Source organism: Bombus flavifrons, chromosome 14 (assembly GCF_040668555.2).
Source record: "Bombus flavifrons isolate JBK064 chromosome 14, iyBomFlav1_principal, whole genome shotgun sequence".
In the NCBI taxonomy this organism is placed as follows: domain Eukaryota; kingdom Metazoa; phylum Arthropoda; class Insecta; order Hymenoptera; family Apidae; genus Bombus; species Bombus flavifrons.
This window is the reverse complement of record NC_138455.1, coordinates 11,617,535-11,636,443: the sequence shown is the minus strand read 5'-3', so window position 1 is coordinate 11,636,443 and position 18,909 is coordinate 11,617,535. Positions and strand designations below refer to the sequence as shown.

General features: G+C 45.3%; 4 protein-coding genes across 4 annotated transcripts; 1 reads left to right on the top strand and 3 right to left on the bottom strand.

Moving 5' to 3' along the window:
* Window positions 1–200: 200 nt before the first annotated feature.
* LOC138186938 (cuticle protein 38-like) lies at window positions 201–2,679 on the bottom strand. The gene has a single exon (XM_069127268.1). The coding sequence runs from the start codon at window positions 530–532 to the stop codon at window positions 203–205; it is 330 nt and encodes a 109-aa protein (XP_068983369.1). The 5' UTR covers window positions 533–2,679; the 3' UTR covers window positions 201–202.
* A 956-nt stretch (window positions 2,680–3,635) lies between these two features.
* LOC138186934 (tubulin beta chain) lies at window positions 3,636–6,693 on the bottom strand. Its single transcript, XM_069127264.1, has 5 exons — window positions 6,637–6,693; window positions 5,754–6,218; window positions 5,126–5,430; window positions 4,744–5,041; window positions 3,636–4,147 (listed from the first exon to the last, which is right to left on the bottom strand). The coding sequence occupies exons 1-5, from the start codon at window positions 6,691–6,693 to the stop codon at window positions 3,929–3,931; spliced, it is 1,344 nt and encodes a 447-aa protein (XP_068983365.1). The 3' UTR covers window positions 3,636–3,928.
* Window positions 6,694–10,508: 3,815 nt separating this feature from the next.
* On the bottom strand, window positions 10,509–10,930 carry LOC138187137 (angiomotin). Its single transcript, XM_069127619.1, has 2 exons — window positions 10,916–10,930; window positions 10,509–10,802 (listed from the first exon to the last, which is right to left on the bottom strand). Exons 1-2 carry the CDS (start codon window positions 10,928–10,930, stop codon window positions 10,509–10,511), a joined length of 309 nt encoding a protein of 102 aa, XP_068983720.1.
* A 3,261-nt stretch (window positions 10,931–14,191) lies between these two features.
* On the top strand, window positions 14,192–18,353 carry LOC138186823 (uncharacterized). The gene has a single exon (XM_069127047.1). The coding sequence runs from the start codon at window positions 15,851–15,853 to the stop codon at window positions 16,541–16,543; it is 693 nt and encodes a 230-aa protein (XP_068983148.1). The 5' UTR covers window positions 14,192–15,850; the 3' UTR covers window positions 16,544–18,353.
* Window positions 18,354–18,909: the final 556 nt, after the last annotated feature.

Here is an 18,909-nt window from a genome sequence, read left to right as displayed (position 1 = left end):
CGATAAAGGAAAGAAAGAGACACGAGTGTTTAAATTGAAAATTAGCAAAAATTTATTGACGATAATTAGCCGACAGCGTCGATCTTCGAGTCATGTCCGATGCCGGATGGAACGATCTCGTTATCGACGTGATCGGAGAGAGCACGGTCGACTAGAGCGGCTGGAGATGTGGACCCGTTGTTTGATCGTGGTATAGCGTGGTTCAGTATGCGGCGACGACCGGAGCGTGAGCGAGGACGGTTGCGGCTGGTGCAGCAGCGACGATGGGTGCGGCAGTCTTGACGACGGCGGCGGTGGCCACGGGAGCAGCGTAGTAAGGAGATGCGGCGACTACCGGGCTCTTGACGGAGACTTTGTAGGTGTTGGCGTAGCTGGTGGCGACAGGCACTGTGTGGGCGACAGCGAGTGGTGCGGCGGCGACGAGCGGCGCAGGATGAATCGCTGGTGCAGCCAGGAAACCTGGTGCAGGTTCCGGTGCTGGAGCGGCCAAGGCACAGGCGAAGAGAGCGAAAAGAGTGACGAATTTGTACATGGTTGCGAAGGTAGTTGTGTCGTTGCTCGATCGAGAGACTCGGAGAAGCTTCGTGCTATAACAGCTGAGATCGCTGAGAGCAGAATGATGCTTGACAAGTCGAGTTGCTGCCCTTTTATTCCTCCAAGTTGACCTCTCCCACCAAGAACGGGTGTTTCGATCATGCACTTGCACACAATACCCACTCCAGCCGATTCGACTAGTCCTGAACGAGATTATCCTACCACTCTTCCCACTACCTTCGTTACTAGACGTATTCAGGGTCCTTTCGTTTCGGCTCGCACTCCATGTGGGGAGAACACTGTCAAGGACTGAGGATCCTGATCTGGATCCGCGTGCAACGTACTCCAAAGACCCCGTACTTTTTTCGCGTTTTTTCGTTATCGACGAATACCATCATCTACCCTATGCCGATCGACACCTTCTCTTCCTTATCGTTTGCTCGATGAGCGTATCGCATGCACCTATGTCCAAGTTCGAATCGAACAGATTCGAACGAGTTCACCCTGTACGAAAAGCAGTGACTGTATCGGCCGATTATAGGATCCATCGTCCATATCTATAACGAGCAAACACCCTTCGTATTTCGAGATAATTTCAGTTAGTTAACCGACCGTTCGCTAATTAATATACGCGAATCCCATCCCGTAATCCGGTCTCTATTTCCACACTAACGTAACCCACTTGCACCGATCGAAGTTAACGCCGATGCCGATTACGTTATACAGGCGTGTTTACTTCGAACAGCAATGCGATTATGTAACAATTGGTAAGCCGTGTTTTAACGCCCACTCCGCCAGCTACCGAAACGCGTCGCGACGCAGGCCGACGTGCGTCGCGTCGTTTAGAAGGCCTCTTACACCAGGCTAGAGACAAAAGAAGCGGTGATGTTGTGACATCGTTTGCGAAACCGAACGACCAGCTCGATTCCACAAAATCCATGCATGTGTTCTCGTAATTCGGCTGGCGTTTGCTTCTTCCCGGAACCAGTTCACCTCATCTAAATCTTTCCTTCCTTTTCCTCTCTTTTTCTCTCTCTCTCTCCCTCTCCTTCGCTCTCATCAATCTTTCTCATTTGTCAACGACTGCCCGTCGACCGCGTATTTCGTATCAAGGTCGCGTTTCGTAAACGTCTCTTTACTCTGGTGAACGCCATCCGACAAAGTTCGTCCTCCACGAGCTTACGCTTTTTTTCATCTTTGATACTTGTTTCGACCTTCGCCGACCGCGCTCGTCCATTAGGTTTTGGTTGGTGTAGAGAACGGTCGATCGTCGGAGGTCGAATCGGTATAAGAAATGGTCCGATACGAGATCGCCGATAGCCGTGAGCCTAGCAACGCCCAAATCCGGAAGGCCTTGGCCTCCCGACAGATATCGTGCAAAGACTTTCGGATTACGGCACCAGACAGGATTTTCGAGACTCTCGACTGGCGTCGTTAAAAGTTAACCAGTTCTTGCAGATGGGGGATGCTTCGCTATAAAAGTGACCGCCGTCCTCGAGGTTCGAATCACTCGAGGTTTATAGCGATCGCGGATAATGTCGCGTTTCGCGCGAGTATCGTACTTTGGCGACTTTGTTTCTTGGTTATCGTTTGATCGAAATAAGCCGGTGATCCACCATTGCACCGCTTTTGACGTTTATCGTCGTCTGAAATTGCGATAAGTACGTGTTCGTTACGACTATCGTCTATCGTTCCATATAGATTCTGAAGTTACAGCGCGTTAGGTCAAATCCTGGTCACCTCGACAAACAAATTTCCAAGAATCGATAGTAACAGTCTATTTTCATCTGCTTTGGTTATATTTGCACGCTCGTAACCTGTGTTTGTCATCACATGTTCGATACAAATACTTACGGTTACATATTAGATTCATGACTGATACGATTTTGCTGGCAAATTATCACCTGTATAACATAGCAGTTACGTGCATAAAAAAACGACGTATTATATGAGATCGCGTTATGACTGGACTGGATTACTAAGAGCAAGAGACAGAAATAGGTTCTGAAAACTAACGAAACTACCGTTCTGGGTAATTATACAGTTCCGTGACATTTTCTCTTATAAAATTAACATTTTGAAAATATTTTCTAAGTAGATATTTTGTAACTTTCGCGTATTATTTTCACGATTGTTTCAAATTTCACTAACTCGATTACGACGGACGAGTTTAATGTCGGTGAAATATTTGAAAATCCGCGAATAACATATTCTTAAAAGGTTTCTACAATGCGTACGAATACTTTCCCGAGCGATTGCAGGTAATTTAAGCAACTCGGACGGGGTTTAAGGGATAAAATTGGAACGGGTTGTAACACGAGAGTCGAGAGGAAGAAATTGCGGACGAAAGAACCGAAAAGATGTATAGACACGATAAATAACTTGCAAAGCGAGGTCTTGAACGCGACGTTGTCTGTTCGTGCCTCGCCAACCGCGAATGTAGTAATCTCGGAGGGACCTCGACCGATCGAATGTAGAACGTCATAACCCGTGAAAGAACCGCGAACCACCTCGAGTATAACAATACCGTTGACAATGCTATCGTTTCATTCTCTCGCGGGACGCTCGATGATTCATGGTCGATCGTTGAGGCTTCGACGTCGTATGCTTTCACCACTTATGCATCAGCGGCATTTATTACGAGACAGAGGACATACAGCCGTGCATAAATGCATGGGAAACTTTCCGCTAAACGGATCAAGGGAAACGAGGTTTATCGATGGTTACTACATCGTTAGCCGATTGATTACCGAAATTGTTGAGAACAATCGAATATCGCACGGGAAAGACTACACGTTATGACGTAATAATTGATGGTTAATAAATATTTTGATATAAAATAATCGAAGAAAGAATCATTTGATAGGTTCGACGATACTGGGCTAGCCTTATACGAGATGCTGTCTTTTTTTCAAATAAAAGTTTCGACGATTGGATAAAATCTAATGGTATTTGGCCCTGCAAATATTTTTTAAATATTCAAGAAAGTAGTAGAAAGACGAAAGTATTTAATCCTAAAATTAAATACGATCGAAACCGATCGATCGCGATATTGAGTTGTAAAATTGTTCTTCTATAAAAGGACAAGAAATATAACGTATCGCGTTTTTCACTTGTGATCTTCAACTTGCCAAGAAAAAATCGTATTGTGGTTGGTTTTACACAGTATATTAAAGGAACGTAGTTGATGTGTTTTTTAAAGATACAATACGCTGTCTTATTGTTAGAGGATAGACGAGTTGTTAGGGAAAGAGTGTGATGGAAGAGTTGAGAACGTGTAAGGAGAAAATCTATTTTAATCGCAATACCAGTTCGTGTGATACATGCGTATTTTTTTTATAAGAAACGAAACTCGTTATATATGTATATATACTTTTGTAAAGATAATTCAAGCTCACGGGTGTTCACCCTCGCCCTCTTCTTCTTCGTCAAACTCTCCCTCTTCCTCGGCGGTGGCTTCTTGATATTGCTGGTACTCGGAAACCAAATCGTTCATATTGCTCTCAGCTTCGGTGAATTCCATTTCATCCATACCCTCTCCTGTGTACCAATGCAGGAAAGCTTTCCGCCTGAACATCGCCGTAAACTGTTCCGATACTCTTTTGAACAACTCCTAAATTCGCATTTAGAAAATAAAATTAAAAACAGGAGATTCGTGATGATAATTGTTGTCTCTTTCGTTCGAGTTCGAATCGACTTATCGAGTACGATTCTACGTACTCGATAAGTTGATTTATCGAAGGTGGATACGATACAGCACGGTCGTAATATCAGCGGGGAGAGCGTCGACGATTGCAATTGAGATATTTCGGGGCAAACAAAGAGTGTAAGCCAGTTTCAAGACTAAGATTTAAATCAAAGGATCGTGATGGAATTTTAACAAAATTTGTTCTCATATTCCGAGTTGTTATCTTGCACGAACCGATTAATCATTTTCCCGATAATCTGGATTAATGCTACGTAGTAAAATTATGAACGAAGGTGTGCGTCGCATATTTTTTTAACAACCAAGGAGAGACAGGATTTTAATAGCATATAATTTTAATGAAAGATATTACGCAGAATATTAATCGGTAAATAACTTGTGCGATTCAAGACGTAAATTGCATCCAAAGAACATATATGGCCCTGGGTGTGGCCACATTAACGGGCCTCTTCCCTCAAAACTGTAACTTACAAACTGCGCTGTATCGTTCCCATCAAGTATACCTGAATGGCCGTCGAGTTTCCAATGAAAGTCGCCGACATTTTTAATCCACGAGGAGGAATATCGCAGACAGCGGTCTTGACGTTACTGGGAATCCACTCGACGAAGTAACTGCTGTTTTTATTCTGGATATTGAGCATTTGTTCGTCCACTTCCTTCATCGACATTCTCCCTCGAAAAACAGCTGCGACTGTCAAGTAACGACCATGACGAGGATCGCACGCTGCCATCATATTTTTTGCGTCGAACATTTGTTGCGTGAGTTCTGGTACCGTGAGAGCTCTGTACTGCTGCGAACCTCTGTCTCAGAACGGACACGATGTGACAAACTCTTTCATTTCTCTCGAGCAACTAGCGCTAGCAAATAGTTACGCGATACTATACCTGGACGTTAAAGGCGCGAAGCCAGGAATAAAGAAATGCAATCGGGGGAAAGGTACCATATTTACAGCGAGTTTACGCAAATCAGCGTTTAGCTGTCCAGGGAATCTTAAACACGTGGTTACTCCGCTAAGCGTCGCGCTCACCAGGTGATTCAAATCGCCGTAGGTTGGTGTTGTTAACTTTAAAGTACGGAAACAAATATCATAGAGGGCTTCGTTGTCGATACAGTAAGATTCGTCTGTATTTTCAACCAACTGATGCACGGATAGAGTGCAGTTATAAGGCTCCACCACGGTGTCTGATACCTGCAAATACACGAGATCTATTTTTCCGATTCTTTGCAACAGGTCATGAAGTGTTTCGTTTAAAAAGTTGCGCAAAGTTCAAAGTTCAAAAAACCCATTTGTAAATAAGCAACATTTTTGTTTACGAGCAAACTCAAATGCCATGATACATGCCGTTCTATAAAACGGGCTCATAAAACAAAACACCTTTTAGAGAATTTTATTTTTTTTTTGTGTTTATTTAGAGAGCGAATAAAATTTTTCTATGCACTCGACTTTCGATCAATCATTGCGTTAAATATTCCACCGTGCTTCAAACAGAAACGATTAAAGAGAAAGAATACCTTTGGAGAGGGTACCACGCTAAACGTCATCATAATTCTGTCCGGGTATTCCTCGCGAATCTTCGAAATAAGCAATGTGCCCATCCCAGCGCCTGTTCCACCGCCAAGAGAATGCGTTAACTGAAACCCTTGAAGACAATCGCAGCTTTCAGCTTCTTTTCGTACAACGTCGAGAACGGAATCGACGAGTTCCGCTCCTTCGGTATAGTGCCCTTTAGCCCAATTATTGCCGGCGCCGCTCTGTCCAAAAACAAAATTGTCCGGTCGAAATATCTGACCGAACGGTCCAGAGCGCACTGCGTCCATGGTACCGGGCTCTAGGTCGACCAGGATCGCCCTAGGAACATACTTTCCACCTGACGCTTCGTTGTAATAAACGTTTATACGTTCTAGCTGGAGATCGGAATCACCGTGATAAGTGCCCGTTGGGTCGATACCATGCTCGTCGGAGATCACTTCCCAAAACTATCAAACAATAAGTATCGGATGAGCTTGGGAATATAGAAGCTCGACTGTCGCGAATTACGACCATAAAAAGATATTTTAAAATATTTCGATTCGTTCAATTCTTGGTCAAAGCCATAAAGAAGCACTTTGATTTATTGTATCGGCTCGAAATGATATTTGAAGCACGTTATGATAATTAAACGTTATCTAAAACTAATGTGTCTGATGAAAACTATAAAAAATAATAGATTTCACAAAAGACCAATATGAACGTGATACGAAACGAATACGCACAATAAAAATTCACGAAAAACAATAAAAAATTGCAAAATTCGGACTTCCAACCTTTTCACATTTCTCGATAATATCGTGTACACGCAATTTTCACCGTTACTTCAGCGTTTGATCTTTAACGAATTAAATTCGTGAGAAATACCTTAGCCCCTATCTGATTGCCGCATTGGCCAGCTTGGAGATGAGCGATTTCACGCATTTCTCTATTCTTCTTCCTCTACGATCTTCGTACCCAATCTTCGTTCGCCACTGATCGTTTCTATCCGCTTTTCTCTTACCTCTACCCTTTTATAAGTTCTATATTTTACAAAATTATTGAGAAATCGCTGCGAAGCCACGAGTTCGTCACGGGGATACGTAGGAACACGAAAAAGCATAAAGCAATCAACGAGTTGTCGTTTGTTTCGCGGTTGCCTTGGATTTTTCGTCGTCTATCGTCTATCGTTTGTCTCGTCAACTTCATATTCATCTATCTCTCTCCCTCTGCCTTCTCGATACTATCGAAATACAATAAACTTGTTCCTCTTTCTCTCCAAGAGCCCAAGATACAGAAATACGAAAGAAATAATACAGAAAGGAAGAAACATATATATGTGGTGCTGGGATAAAATAGGCAAAGACGAAGTTTTCAAAGGGAGAAAAATCTTTTTATTGTTTTTTTTGCAAAATGAAAAAGCGAGCGAAAGGTCTGTCGATCGAGAGTAATAAAAGAAGGAGAGGAGTGAAAACCGAAAACGGAAACATCCTGAAACGTCGTCGGCATCCATTTGTAATTGCAGATCAATGACATTCACCGAGGTCCAGGATCTTGTTGCTGTAGTGGGGATGGTAGTATCGAAGGTTAATCAGTTGTTTCACGGTTGGTATGGCCATTGCGTTGGAACGTAACCGGATGTCTCTCTCTCTCTGGCTACACTGTCCTCGAACGGTGACGCGGTTTCGCTACGATTTTCAGCGTCTGCCAGCGATGAGGGTCGCGGCAGGGAAGCTGGAATACGCGAGCGGAGCAGCGGCGGCGTGGGCGATCACAGGGCTGGCGATGTACGGTGCAGCGACCGCGTGATTAACCGCGTGCGCGTTGTAGCTGGTCGCGTAGGTTCCGACCGTCAAAGCTGCTGGAACCGGTGCCGCGATCGCTGCTGGCACTGCTGCAGGTACCGCCGCTGGCAACAAACCGGCCGAACAGGCAGCGACCAAACCGGCGAACAGAACCTTTGACAAAAATTAACAGATTAGTTTCGGTTTATCGTTTGAGCTTTCCTCTCGCGCTCGCTTATCGCGGTTGAACCTTTTTATCGCTTATCTTTGTTTCTACGAATATATCAATTACGAAACTCGATCATCGACGGATCGAACCACGGTTGAACATGATATCAAAGGCGCAAACATGTCAAGAATTTGAATCTATCGTCACGCGTATTTCTACTTTTAAAAGTAGAAACCTTGTCTTATCTTTAATCTCGTAATTAATCGAGCCATAACCCTGTTCTTTGGTAAAGGAAGCGCGCCTTTTTGACTTGAAAAAAATATAACCAATTTGTTTGTAATAATAGACGCAAGACGCTATTTTACGAAAAGAGCAAACAGATCGATTATTATGATTCTTATTCGTATGAAAACTACAGGAGAACCGGAGGAGAATCCAAACTACCGAGAAGAAGCGTGGAACAGGGAACTTCTATTATCAAAACTTGCTCGTTCCCCCGATTTATTCTCTCGATTGGACTCGTCCACAAGAAGCGATTACAACTTGCTTCTCGATCAACTTACCAAGAATTTCATGGCGAACATTTTTACTTGTTGAGGTCTCGAAAGTGTATCGAGTGGATAACAACAGACAACTGTACTGTCATATGGATTAGCTAGAGCTCTTTTATACTCTGTTTCGTCCGGTAATATACTCCCACTACGAACATGTTCGCAACACCGGTTCGCGGTACCATACGACAGGAACACGCTTCTGCATATCGGATTAACTTTGCTCGTTTTAGGCCACGCCTGCTGTTATACGGCAACTGTCTCTATGGCCCAATCTAACCTTCTTTTTTTTCTCTAACTTTTTTAAGCATTATCCTCGTGGTTCCTGATCGCGCTGCTCCACGCGGCTGCTCGGTGTCGTTCACCGCGGATATACGTTGCCTTCGAACGCCCTTTGTCCGTAACATTTTTCCTTTGCCACAGTCGTATACCATAGGACGATGGACGGTATGGTACACGAACACAGTCGCATATCGTAAATCGTCGAAGGGAATGAACGTTAGGGTGAAACGATGAAAAATGTTGGAAATTTTCGCTTGCCAACAACAACGACCATTGTAGGATGAGTTGCTTCGTTGCAAGATGCGCGTTTGCTATTCAGCTCTCATAGACAGATTTTGCAAGCTAACGAAGTCCTTTATTTTCCTTAACGAGGTATCTAGGTTCAGAAGTCAAAAGAAAAAGAATTATCTTGCATTCTCTGAGAGTAGAGATTCGTCTACTGAAACTATGTTCTGGAATTTGTAAAATTCAAAGGTGAGAGTGCATAGCTTGTACGATGCGACGTGCAACTTTTAAACACGTTTTTCTGGAATTTGTATTTCCTGAAACGATCGACGAGATATCGCATGTTCCAGTTGGCCAATAATTCTTGGATATACCTTTGACGAACGTGTTACTGTCGCGTGAATCAGAATTATTAAAAAGTTATTTTCTTCTTTGTTTATTACTTACTCTGCGAAACGAATCTTAAGAACGAAAAGGATCGACAACTTGATACTCAAGCTTCAAAGTACCGTCGTTTCTTCATTCAATTTCCATCATATTCTTTGTCCATTCTGGTTTACGTCGTAGCAACACGAAGTGAGACTAGAGATGAACCGCCCTTTAAATGCCGCTTATCGCGGCTATTCGGGATATTCGCGAAGTTAAAATTGACGCAACAATAACGAAGGCATCGATGTCGTTTGCAGTTCAGTTTCAACCAGTGATATACATTGGGTGCGGCTCATGCTCGTTCCAAATACGAAACGCGGCCGTACGTACTGCGTCTACGACGATTGGGACATCGCAAGTTTCGAAGATCGTTCGTCGAACGTGACTCGAATTTCCGACTGGAAACGTGGATTTGTTCATCAACTTGCTCCTCGTAACTTTCCCTTGATTTATCGATACGGAATACCGTATCGAACTTCACTCTTGACCCTGCACGGATGTCCTACTTTTCATCGATACGTTTTGGCTTTAGGAAACAATTGTAAGAAAAATATTTGGGGAAATAACGCGTGAACTTTTTCTTTAAAGATGTTCGATAATGGGCCGACGATCGATCGTTCGATGCAGCAAAGTTTGTATATTTTTAAAAACTTCTCATACGGTGGAAAGATAAAAGAAACGCGTCTTCCTTTAGGTTACATCCGTATAATGAATTTATTTTGATAACACCGTAATGCAATTTACAGAGGGTCAGTAATTACAGCGATAATGATCTGACTCATGCAACGCAGCATCCTTTGTACCATCTCTGGCTACTTGGAACAATGGCACGACGTATGCAATTGTTTCGACAGGAGTTGCACGGACCGTAGGGATTACGAATAGATCGTAAACAAGCAAACTTGTATTTTCCTATATAATTCCTATTATCATTCATCTCTCAATCGATTCGTTCATTAATTCCTACCTATCAATTGCTACTGTAATGATCCATAAGAAAGAATCGTTTCGTCGTTCATTGACGTGTCACAGTTTTAATTAGATTCGATTCCTTTCTACTAGATAGTCCTATAAAAGGATACGGTAACAAAGCGTAGGGTGTCGGAGGACAACCGTGATCGATTGCTTTGTCGAACGGTGTGCGAAAGGATTGCGTTACAGCATACGATGGAAATGTTATAGCAGAGGTTGAATATTCGAGGTAGATGCAAGTACAAAAGAACGATCGTTTGTTTTCGTTTTAAGTTGCAATTTATTCCATGAAAAAGAAAAACTTAAAAATAGAGATTTGGACAGGCGATCGGAGTATCAGGGGTGAAATCATAGATGAGCGGTGTAGGCGAGTGCAGCGTATGGCAATGGTGCAGCAGGTGCGGCGGCAGCGAGGGTAATCGGTGCGGGTGCTGCTGGTATGGCCGCGTGCACGGCTGCAGGTACGGCGGCGGTGTATGCCAGTGGTGCGGCAGCGAATGTATTGTAGTTCCTAGCTACGACTTGACTGCTCCTAGCAGTTACGATCGGTGCTGGAACAGCAGCAATCGCCGCTGGAGAAGCGACCAAAGGGGCGTGGAGAATTCCAGCAGACGCCACGGCTGCTACGAAGAGAACGATGCACTGTGGAAAGCAATAGATTTGAAAATAACATTTTTGATTTTCTTTCTATATACATATATATATTAGGATTTAAACAAAGTTTAGATCATCTCGATCGCGATTAGACCACTTACCGCTGTCTTGATCATTGTTGAGCTTGTGTGTTTGTTTCGGCTGTTGAGCGATGAGTGCAGAATCGTCGAAGCGTCCTCGCTTTATACCAATGTCCGGCGCTGATGGGGTGGTGGACTTACGAAAAGGACGGTGGATGCGGGGCTTGCGAAAGTTCCGACCTCCTTGGTGTAGTCACCTTCGTATCAATTTTGTTGGTTGCGGTCGCATTGGAATGCCGGGCGCGAAACATCGGCCGTTTTCACGCGCTCCCTCGCTCGTTACGGCGCGGGCGCGGGCGGTGCGACGCGACGCGTTCCTCATCCTGTATCGTATTTTCAAACTGCTCGCGTTTGGTAGCTATCACTCGCAACAAATGGATCGATCGATTTCGATGACCTTGATCGAAAGAGAAGCACAGGGCGGACACTTCTACGAGTATCACGAAATTACGTAAGCAACCAGACCGAGCAATTGTATAACCCTCTCGACTACGTGCTTGTCCGGTTGGAACGCACAACAAGGTTACAAAGCCGGCTCAGTGATTACGCGGGTCGTTCTGCTTCCCACACGATCTATCTGCAACTACTTTCATCTAGTTTTTCATCATTTTTTACCTAGTCTCTGTTTGCCTCTCTCTCTCTCTCTCTCTCTCTCTTTCTCTCTCTCAGCCTCATTTAAATAGTCTACTTTTATATCAGACTTCATCACAGATCTAATCCGCACATCCTATTTGGTCTGGATAAAAAAATTGTTCGATTAGTCGCGTTTCTGTTTCTTCTCCGATCGTTACATTTCGTTTTGATCGATCCTTTTCCTATGCCTCTCACTCGCTCGATCTGGTCACTCGCATCCCTCCTTTGTCTCCGTGTTTCGCTCGCTCTATCTTTCTCTCGGTTACCACAAGGCTGAACACCTCCAAGGTAAAGCAAACGCTTTTTTCCCAAGTTCAAGTTCGTCGAGTCCGGGCGAGACCAGCAAACGTCGTTTCCCCTTCGGTCGAGATACACCTCGTATCTCGACACGGAAGGTACGACAGGCTGCCATTACGTTCGTTAATTTCATCGTTATCTCTTCCAATTTGGAATCGACAAGCAGAGGAAAGCTGTATTAAAATTCGCATGCGTCGCCTTTCTTACTTCTACTTTGCTATTCTTTCTTTCACACGATAAAGCGCTCTAGGAGCGTGGGAAGGACAAACGATCATCCCGCGGATGTTAATAATTATTTCGAGCAGGTTGGAAGACGCTGGTTGTTGTTTGTACCTCGTAGCCAACGAGCCATTAAGCTATCCTCGGATCGTCAATCGTTTTTCGAAGTCGCAAGGACAACGCGATGCCGGAGAAAAGGGGAAAACCTGTTTGTGCTCGATGGAAAAAAGTTGCTCGAACGTAGACTCGAAAAAGAAGGAAATGGCGCGTATTGTTGGGACACGCCTGATCCCGTGCAACCTTGAAGAAATCCGCGATTCGCCGGTAGTTGGTCGATACACGGGAAAACGTTTGCAGAGAGGCACAAAGGGAGAAGTCGATTGGCCGGTCGGTGGAAAAAATTGCGCGTACCAACAAGAAGGAAGCGAGCGTCCCGTTCATGGTCTGCTTCGAAGACCGGCTGTTGCCCTTCGTGGAATACCAGAGACGGGTAAAAGGAACGAGATGTAGAGAGATGGGTAAAAGGAAGGGGGATGTAGAGAGATGAGAATCTTTGTCGCGGTTTCCCCTATATAAGCAGCGTTTCCTCGGGAATTGAGGTATAATCGTCTCAGCTTTTACGTAGTGTATCCACACGTTTCAACCACAAACATGTTCAAAACGGTGAGTGCCGGAGATCGAGCGCTAGATGGTGCAGACGGAAACAGGGTAAGCAAAGGAAGAATCTCCTCTTGATCGAATTCTTGTGAGCGTAGCTGTTGTTCGCTGGATTATTGGCGGTCGCGTTGGCTGCACCGTCGCCGGCTCCTGCACCAGCCCCGGCTCCAGCACCAGGTCCGGCACCCTCGGCATCTCTGGTCGCCGCTCCCCTGGCCGCTGCTCCATTGGCTGCACCAGCTCTTCTCTCGAACATTGGAACACCCCTTCTCTACTCCAACTATCCGCCTATTCCGGTTGCTAGTTACGCGCCTGCATCCTCTTACATCTACAAAGGCTACGTCGTCTAATACGATCGACGAGACGACATGGATCGATCGAGCGATCAAGCGACTGAACCGAACCATCGAGTAATCAACCAATCGACTCATCTCTTTCTCATCCTGAAAAGATCAATAATCGCATCTCTGTACTTTCTATGAAGTATCGTTCGTGCTTCGATTCTCCGACAATGTTCTTATACTTTTAGATTCGGTATCAATAAAACTGTTCAAACGCAAACGGCTTTCTTATTTCCTCGACACGCGTACATGTTTCTTGACGTCCCGTAGTTTACATTTCGACGATTACTTGTTTATTCGTTAATGAATCTATCGCGCACAATTCGTTACGTGATTCCTCGTTACTCTGTAAATTCAATTATATAAGTATGAACGTAGGCGTGACCACACTCTGAATAATCGTTCTCCACCCACTTATGTCATATAAAAATGTGTGTGTTCGTGTATCGGAATACGGAGTGGCGCGTGTATGCAATCTTAGGTGCGATCCAACAAATAAGAAATATTCGTTTGGAGTAAGATCGGACGAATTAACCGGGCGAAAAGCCTAGCGTGCGCTCTTCATCGGATGCTTATTCGAGCTGATGTTCGAACTGCTGTCCGAGTTTGGACGAATTCACGAGACAACCGTTGCACTGTCGCTTCCTTAGATAAACTATCGCGTTCTCCACTCCCTCGAAGCGAACGTAATACGTCGTATCTCGCGTGGTTCGTCGAGCGTATCCACGAGAGCGAAGCGAACCGTCGCTTGCATCGAAAGCACAGCGATTTCAATTTAGAAGCGGTGGAACGTGCGACGAAAGATGGTAAGAACGTAGCGGACACAAAGGGGATAGACACTAACGCGCTATAGAAAAGAGTGGATGAAAATACAAGGGTTCACGGTACACACGGTCGTTTGAAAATGTCAAACGAGTCGGCGACTGGTCTCGCTATTATACCCAGAAGAAGAATTCGAGCCAGAAATTCGCCATCGATGACAAGGGAGGAATCGTTGCGTTTCGTTGAAATCGAGCAAGGCCATGGCGGCCTTTTGTTTCTACAAACGACGAATCAATTATGCGGCAACAACAATACCAGAATCGTTACGTAAAAGGTAAATGCAATGTCCTCGCGTACGTCGTGTACTGGATGTGCCGTTCGTGGTTCGCTGCTGCTTCGTCCAATATGCTGTTAATCCGCTAAAGGTTTAACATACACGAATTTTCCGATGAAATCGAGCAAATTGTCTTCGGTGAATATACGCTACGTCACGTTGCGTTTCGAGACAGCAACGTGTTCCGCTTCGCAATATTCTTGGCACCGCAACACGTGTTACCGTAATAACATCGAGAATGAAATTTTTCTTCGCGTCACCGTGTACCATCGTACGAAAGCGTCTGCGAGGAAAAGGAAGGGGAAATCTACATATAACCGAATCGTTCTATTCTGTTACGGCGAACCTCGTTACGTCCCTCGTTACGCTGCATTAGGAGCTAACGGTCGGGGTGCGATGCATTTTCGCTTATATATTAATTTCTATATTCGATATGTTTGTTTCCGTATTTCGATATATTAATATTTCCTACGTATTATCTTGTATTCCTGGTTCGTGTCGTTATTTACAAAATTATTGATTATCCGGGTGCATCCAGCGCTGGCGGCAATGCGATCAGCCTGCATGGTACATCCACCCCTTTGCATCGATCGCACGCTGCAGTTCACCGACCTCTCTGCTTCGAGACGCGATACAATACTTGTACTGTCCCCATTATTGCCCTCTTTTGCCCTTATCTACTATCTCGATTGCTCGTCCCACTCTCTTAACCAGCGTCCATTAAATCGCGGCATTGCTAATTTTAACGAATTCGTTTCACCAAGAGCATTCGACGTATCGATCGTCTACTACAAAGAAGGTTCGATGTTCTCCGCTCGTTACGTCATTGGGAATATATGGTCCAGCCTAAAAAAAGAAGCACTTGTACGCGCTTAAGCGCTTCCTCCCTATTCGTGATTCGTGGATTCGCTGTTTGCGAAAATGCATTTTGATCGAAAGTACGATCGACGCGAGTCGATTAAAAATACGTGAGCGATTCGTGCGAGAGAAATCGAAGTGAATGGTCCGAAAATAACGAAAATGGCGCTGATTGGTGAATCGCGTTTCGGACGAGCAACGTCCGAAAACCGCGTCGGTCGCATTCATCCCGATATCGCGTCCTCGCAGATACGACTCGAACCCTCACGTGGTGGAGAGGACATGCGCGCACCCTCGGCAAAGCCGCGACGCTATATAAGAGAAGAACGCGAGTCTCTGAGTCTCAGTTCGCTCACGAAAGCGTGCGAAATACACACGGCAAACCCGGCAATCAACGACAAATTGATAAAACGCGTGTTTGCGATTAACCGTCGAATAAAACTGTTCTTCTGGTACACAAGGATGAACGACTTGGAGAAAGACAGAAAAGGCATCCAGTAACTAATAAGAACACAGAACAGTGGGGAACGGGTGAAAATAAAAGATCAACGACCGATCGACAACGAAGCACGATAGTTTCTCTTCGAAAGCATCGTTTTACGCAAGTATAAGCACAGTGAAACGAGTGTGGAATTGATTAGCCGCACGGAAATCGATCAACCGTGACAGAAAGGGCGCGCATTCGCCATCGTTTACGCGAAAGACAGCGAGTCAACGATTGAGCGCGATCGAACGTTAATTCTGAACGAACGAGTTCTAATCGAACGAAACGAAATTTGCGAGCTGGCTAACCGAACGGTGCAGATTTTCGTCCGCGATCTCGATCGAATCGGTGGCTTTCGTACGTCACTGAGAATGGAAGACACGACTAGATTGACCGATCCGGAAGACGATCGTCGCCGAGAGAACCAAAAGGGCGACAGTAAACGAAGAGTCAGCCCGACCGTGGGCCCTGGTTCTTCGAAACAAGAATTTGGAGACGACGAGTGCAGCACGGACAGTGGTTGCAGCAGCGGTGGAAGTACCGGAAGCGCGGAGAGGCTGTCGCGTCGCGGAAGCAGCGAGCGATTATGCCGCGCCACCAGGTCGCCGAGAACCCACTGCTACTTGGACCGACTTCGTGGCCGACCGACTCGTTCTCAGGAGAGACTTTCTAGCATTCAAAGAAGTTCGGAGCGTGTTCGAGCCAAGTCCTCGCGTTCTTGGAGCCCTGGAGACGTTAGAGGCGTTGGAAGAACATCAGAGTCGCTTTCGTACTCTTCGAGTCCATCGGACGCCCACAGCAGTACCGACAGCGACTCGTTGAAAAGATCCAGCACGGCAGATACTCTTCGAAGAGCGCTTCAAACTCTCAAGATATCCTCCAAGTGGGAAGGGAAGGAGAACAAGCACGCGAAGAAGAGCCCCAAAAGAATCCTACGCAGTCCGGTGTCCTACACGTACGTCAGAGGTCTTTCGGGCCTACCAACGCAGAGGGTTCCAAGGAACATGGCACAGCAATTGACGATGCCCTGTTCCTGTCAAGACACCGTCGGTCTCTACCGATAAGAAGCAATCACTATCGATGGCGATTCGAGTCGAAGCCGGTTCACTCGGTTCATCCAAGTTTCATCCGTTTTAAACGATACACTCGCTCAATTCCGGTCTCTCTCTCTCTCTCTCTCCCTCTCTTTTTCTCTCTCTCTCTATCTATCTATCTATCTACCTATCTCTCTATCTATCTATCTCATTACAAACGATTTCGAGTTTCGTTGCGCGATCGTCTCGATGTTAAATCGCGCAAACAACCGAACGGACCCTCCGCTCGTGGACCATTCTTTGCGTACGAGATGTTTGCTCGCACGATCTACAGGAATTCGCAGCCCACGCTTCCGTTTCCGTACTTTCTACTTTTGTCAATCGCGGCCGTTTCCTCGCCGCTGTTTTTTCAAACCTCGACCAAACGAGTGGATCAAAATGTATACGAACTTAGAGCGATACGAGCGAAATAATTGTAACGGACGTCGAAGGTTCGGCGAACGTAGCGTTTCGCATCTTTTCGCTCTGCCGGAAACTTCGCGGAAAGCATATATCCGGCGCGCTTCTTCCTCCGTCGAGATTTTCTTTCGTTCCAGGCCGATCATATTCGATCGGTCGTCGGTCGCTTGGGAGAGAAGAAGGCGAAAAGTGCGGAAAAGTTGCGTTCGTCGTAGATAGAGGTGCGTCGACGTACAAGTACATTGTGTTTTAAGTTGTTGGTCTCTTATTCGTAAACGAGATAGATCACGTAGACAGAACGTAGCCGTGTAAGCATGTATGTACCTACCTTTTGTAGCAAACGATTAGTACACTCGATAAAAACATGTACAATAGCGATACCAATTACGTTACACGCCAACGAATTCCATAGTTGACGATTAATTGGCGATCCGTTTCGATCGCAAGTGCAAAGAGGAATAAAATAAGACGGATCGAACGTTCGAAAGTTACATACCGATACGATCGGTCGACGATCCGTCTTACGCATGCACCTTCTTTGTCGAATTCGCAACGAAGCAGATTCTCGATGCGCTTCTATCGAAACGTCGTTTCGCGAAAAGGTATTATATCGTCGCGAAACCGAGGTCGGTTATCGCGATATACGAGTCAATTACGCGTGAACGCGTCGAGATCGCGCAACTCTGGTGCTTTTTTTATAAGGAACGAACGGATGGAAACGATCGTCGAAAGAATCGAAACGAAACGTTGGCGATCTCGCGCGATCTTTATCGCTAACCGTCCGACGTAACGTTCGGTCGTGAATATTTCAGATAGATTAGAATTACTTGTTCGTTAAGGATACTTTTAAAACATATCACGATTCGCAAATGGTATCGTGAGCTTCGTTCAGCGCAATCGTTCGCTCGAGACTAGCAAATTCGAGTGTGTGCGTGCTACGGCGAGACGTTAAACGAGTTTGCGAAGTTTCTGTTCCTTCTTTCGCAAGGCCTGCTGTGCTAACAGATGCTTGGCGAGTGTCGCGATGAAAAAGGAGCGGATCGTTCTGTTTTCGACCTCGTTTTCGTTCCAGTTTCATTCTCACGCGAGACGAGAATAACACGGACAATAACGATACTCGAAAGACGGACGCCGGTGAGTCGAACGGTTGCGGCGAAACGAATCCGAACGAAACCATGGCGAAGGGAAATCTTTTTCTTAAACTATCGTCGAAAGTTCTCATTTACGTGAAGGCGAACGTAATCGCGGAACGTATACGCGATCTTTCAGTGCCTTGTAAATATCTACCGCGTGAGATACATGGTATGTCGCGAAAAAATTGGCACACAGATGTACGATATCTTGCGAGGAGAAATAATAGAACGCTAACACACGCCTAATAAATGTCTTCGCGAATTCGAATTCGCGTATGCGCGATGGTTCTCGCGCGAAAATACAAGAACAGAGAAAAAGCGAGAATGATAGAATATGCGAGAAATGCAGATTCTCAGGACTGAATATTTTATATTAAGTATTACCTATGTCGATACTACACGTAGTTTACGTTTCAAATAAACGTTTTTCATTCAAACTGGCGTTCACATTTATAGCCTTCCTGTACCATTAACGTCCTCCCATTATTTTATCCTCTTGCGAATTACGCTCTTTACCCGAATTATCCGAAACGCAGACTTTTACGAAGGATGAAGTTAAATCGAGCAACAGCCGGTCAGTTAACGACACCGCGATTGCGTTTGCTTCGAAATAATTGACAGGACGGAAGGTTTCCGTTCCCGTGTCCGGAGCATGTCGTCAGAGAAACAACGTCGTTCCGGCCGATCTGTACGCAACGTGCCCGTACCGGAACACGATTCGCGGAAAGACGTGGAAACATGGAAGGACGTCCCTGGTCCGTTTATAGCTACGGCCATGACAGAATCAACGAGTGACCCACTTGC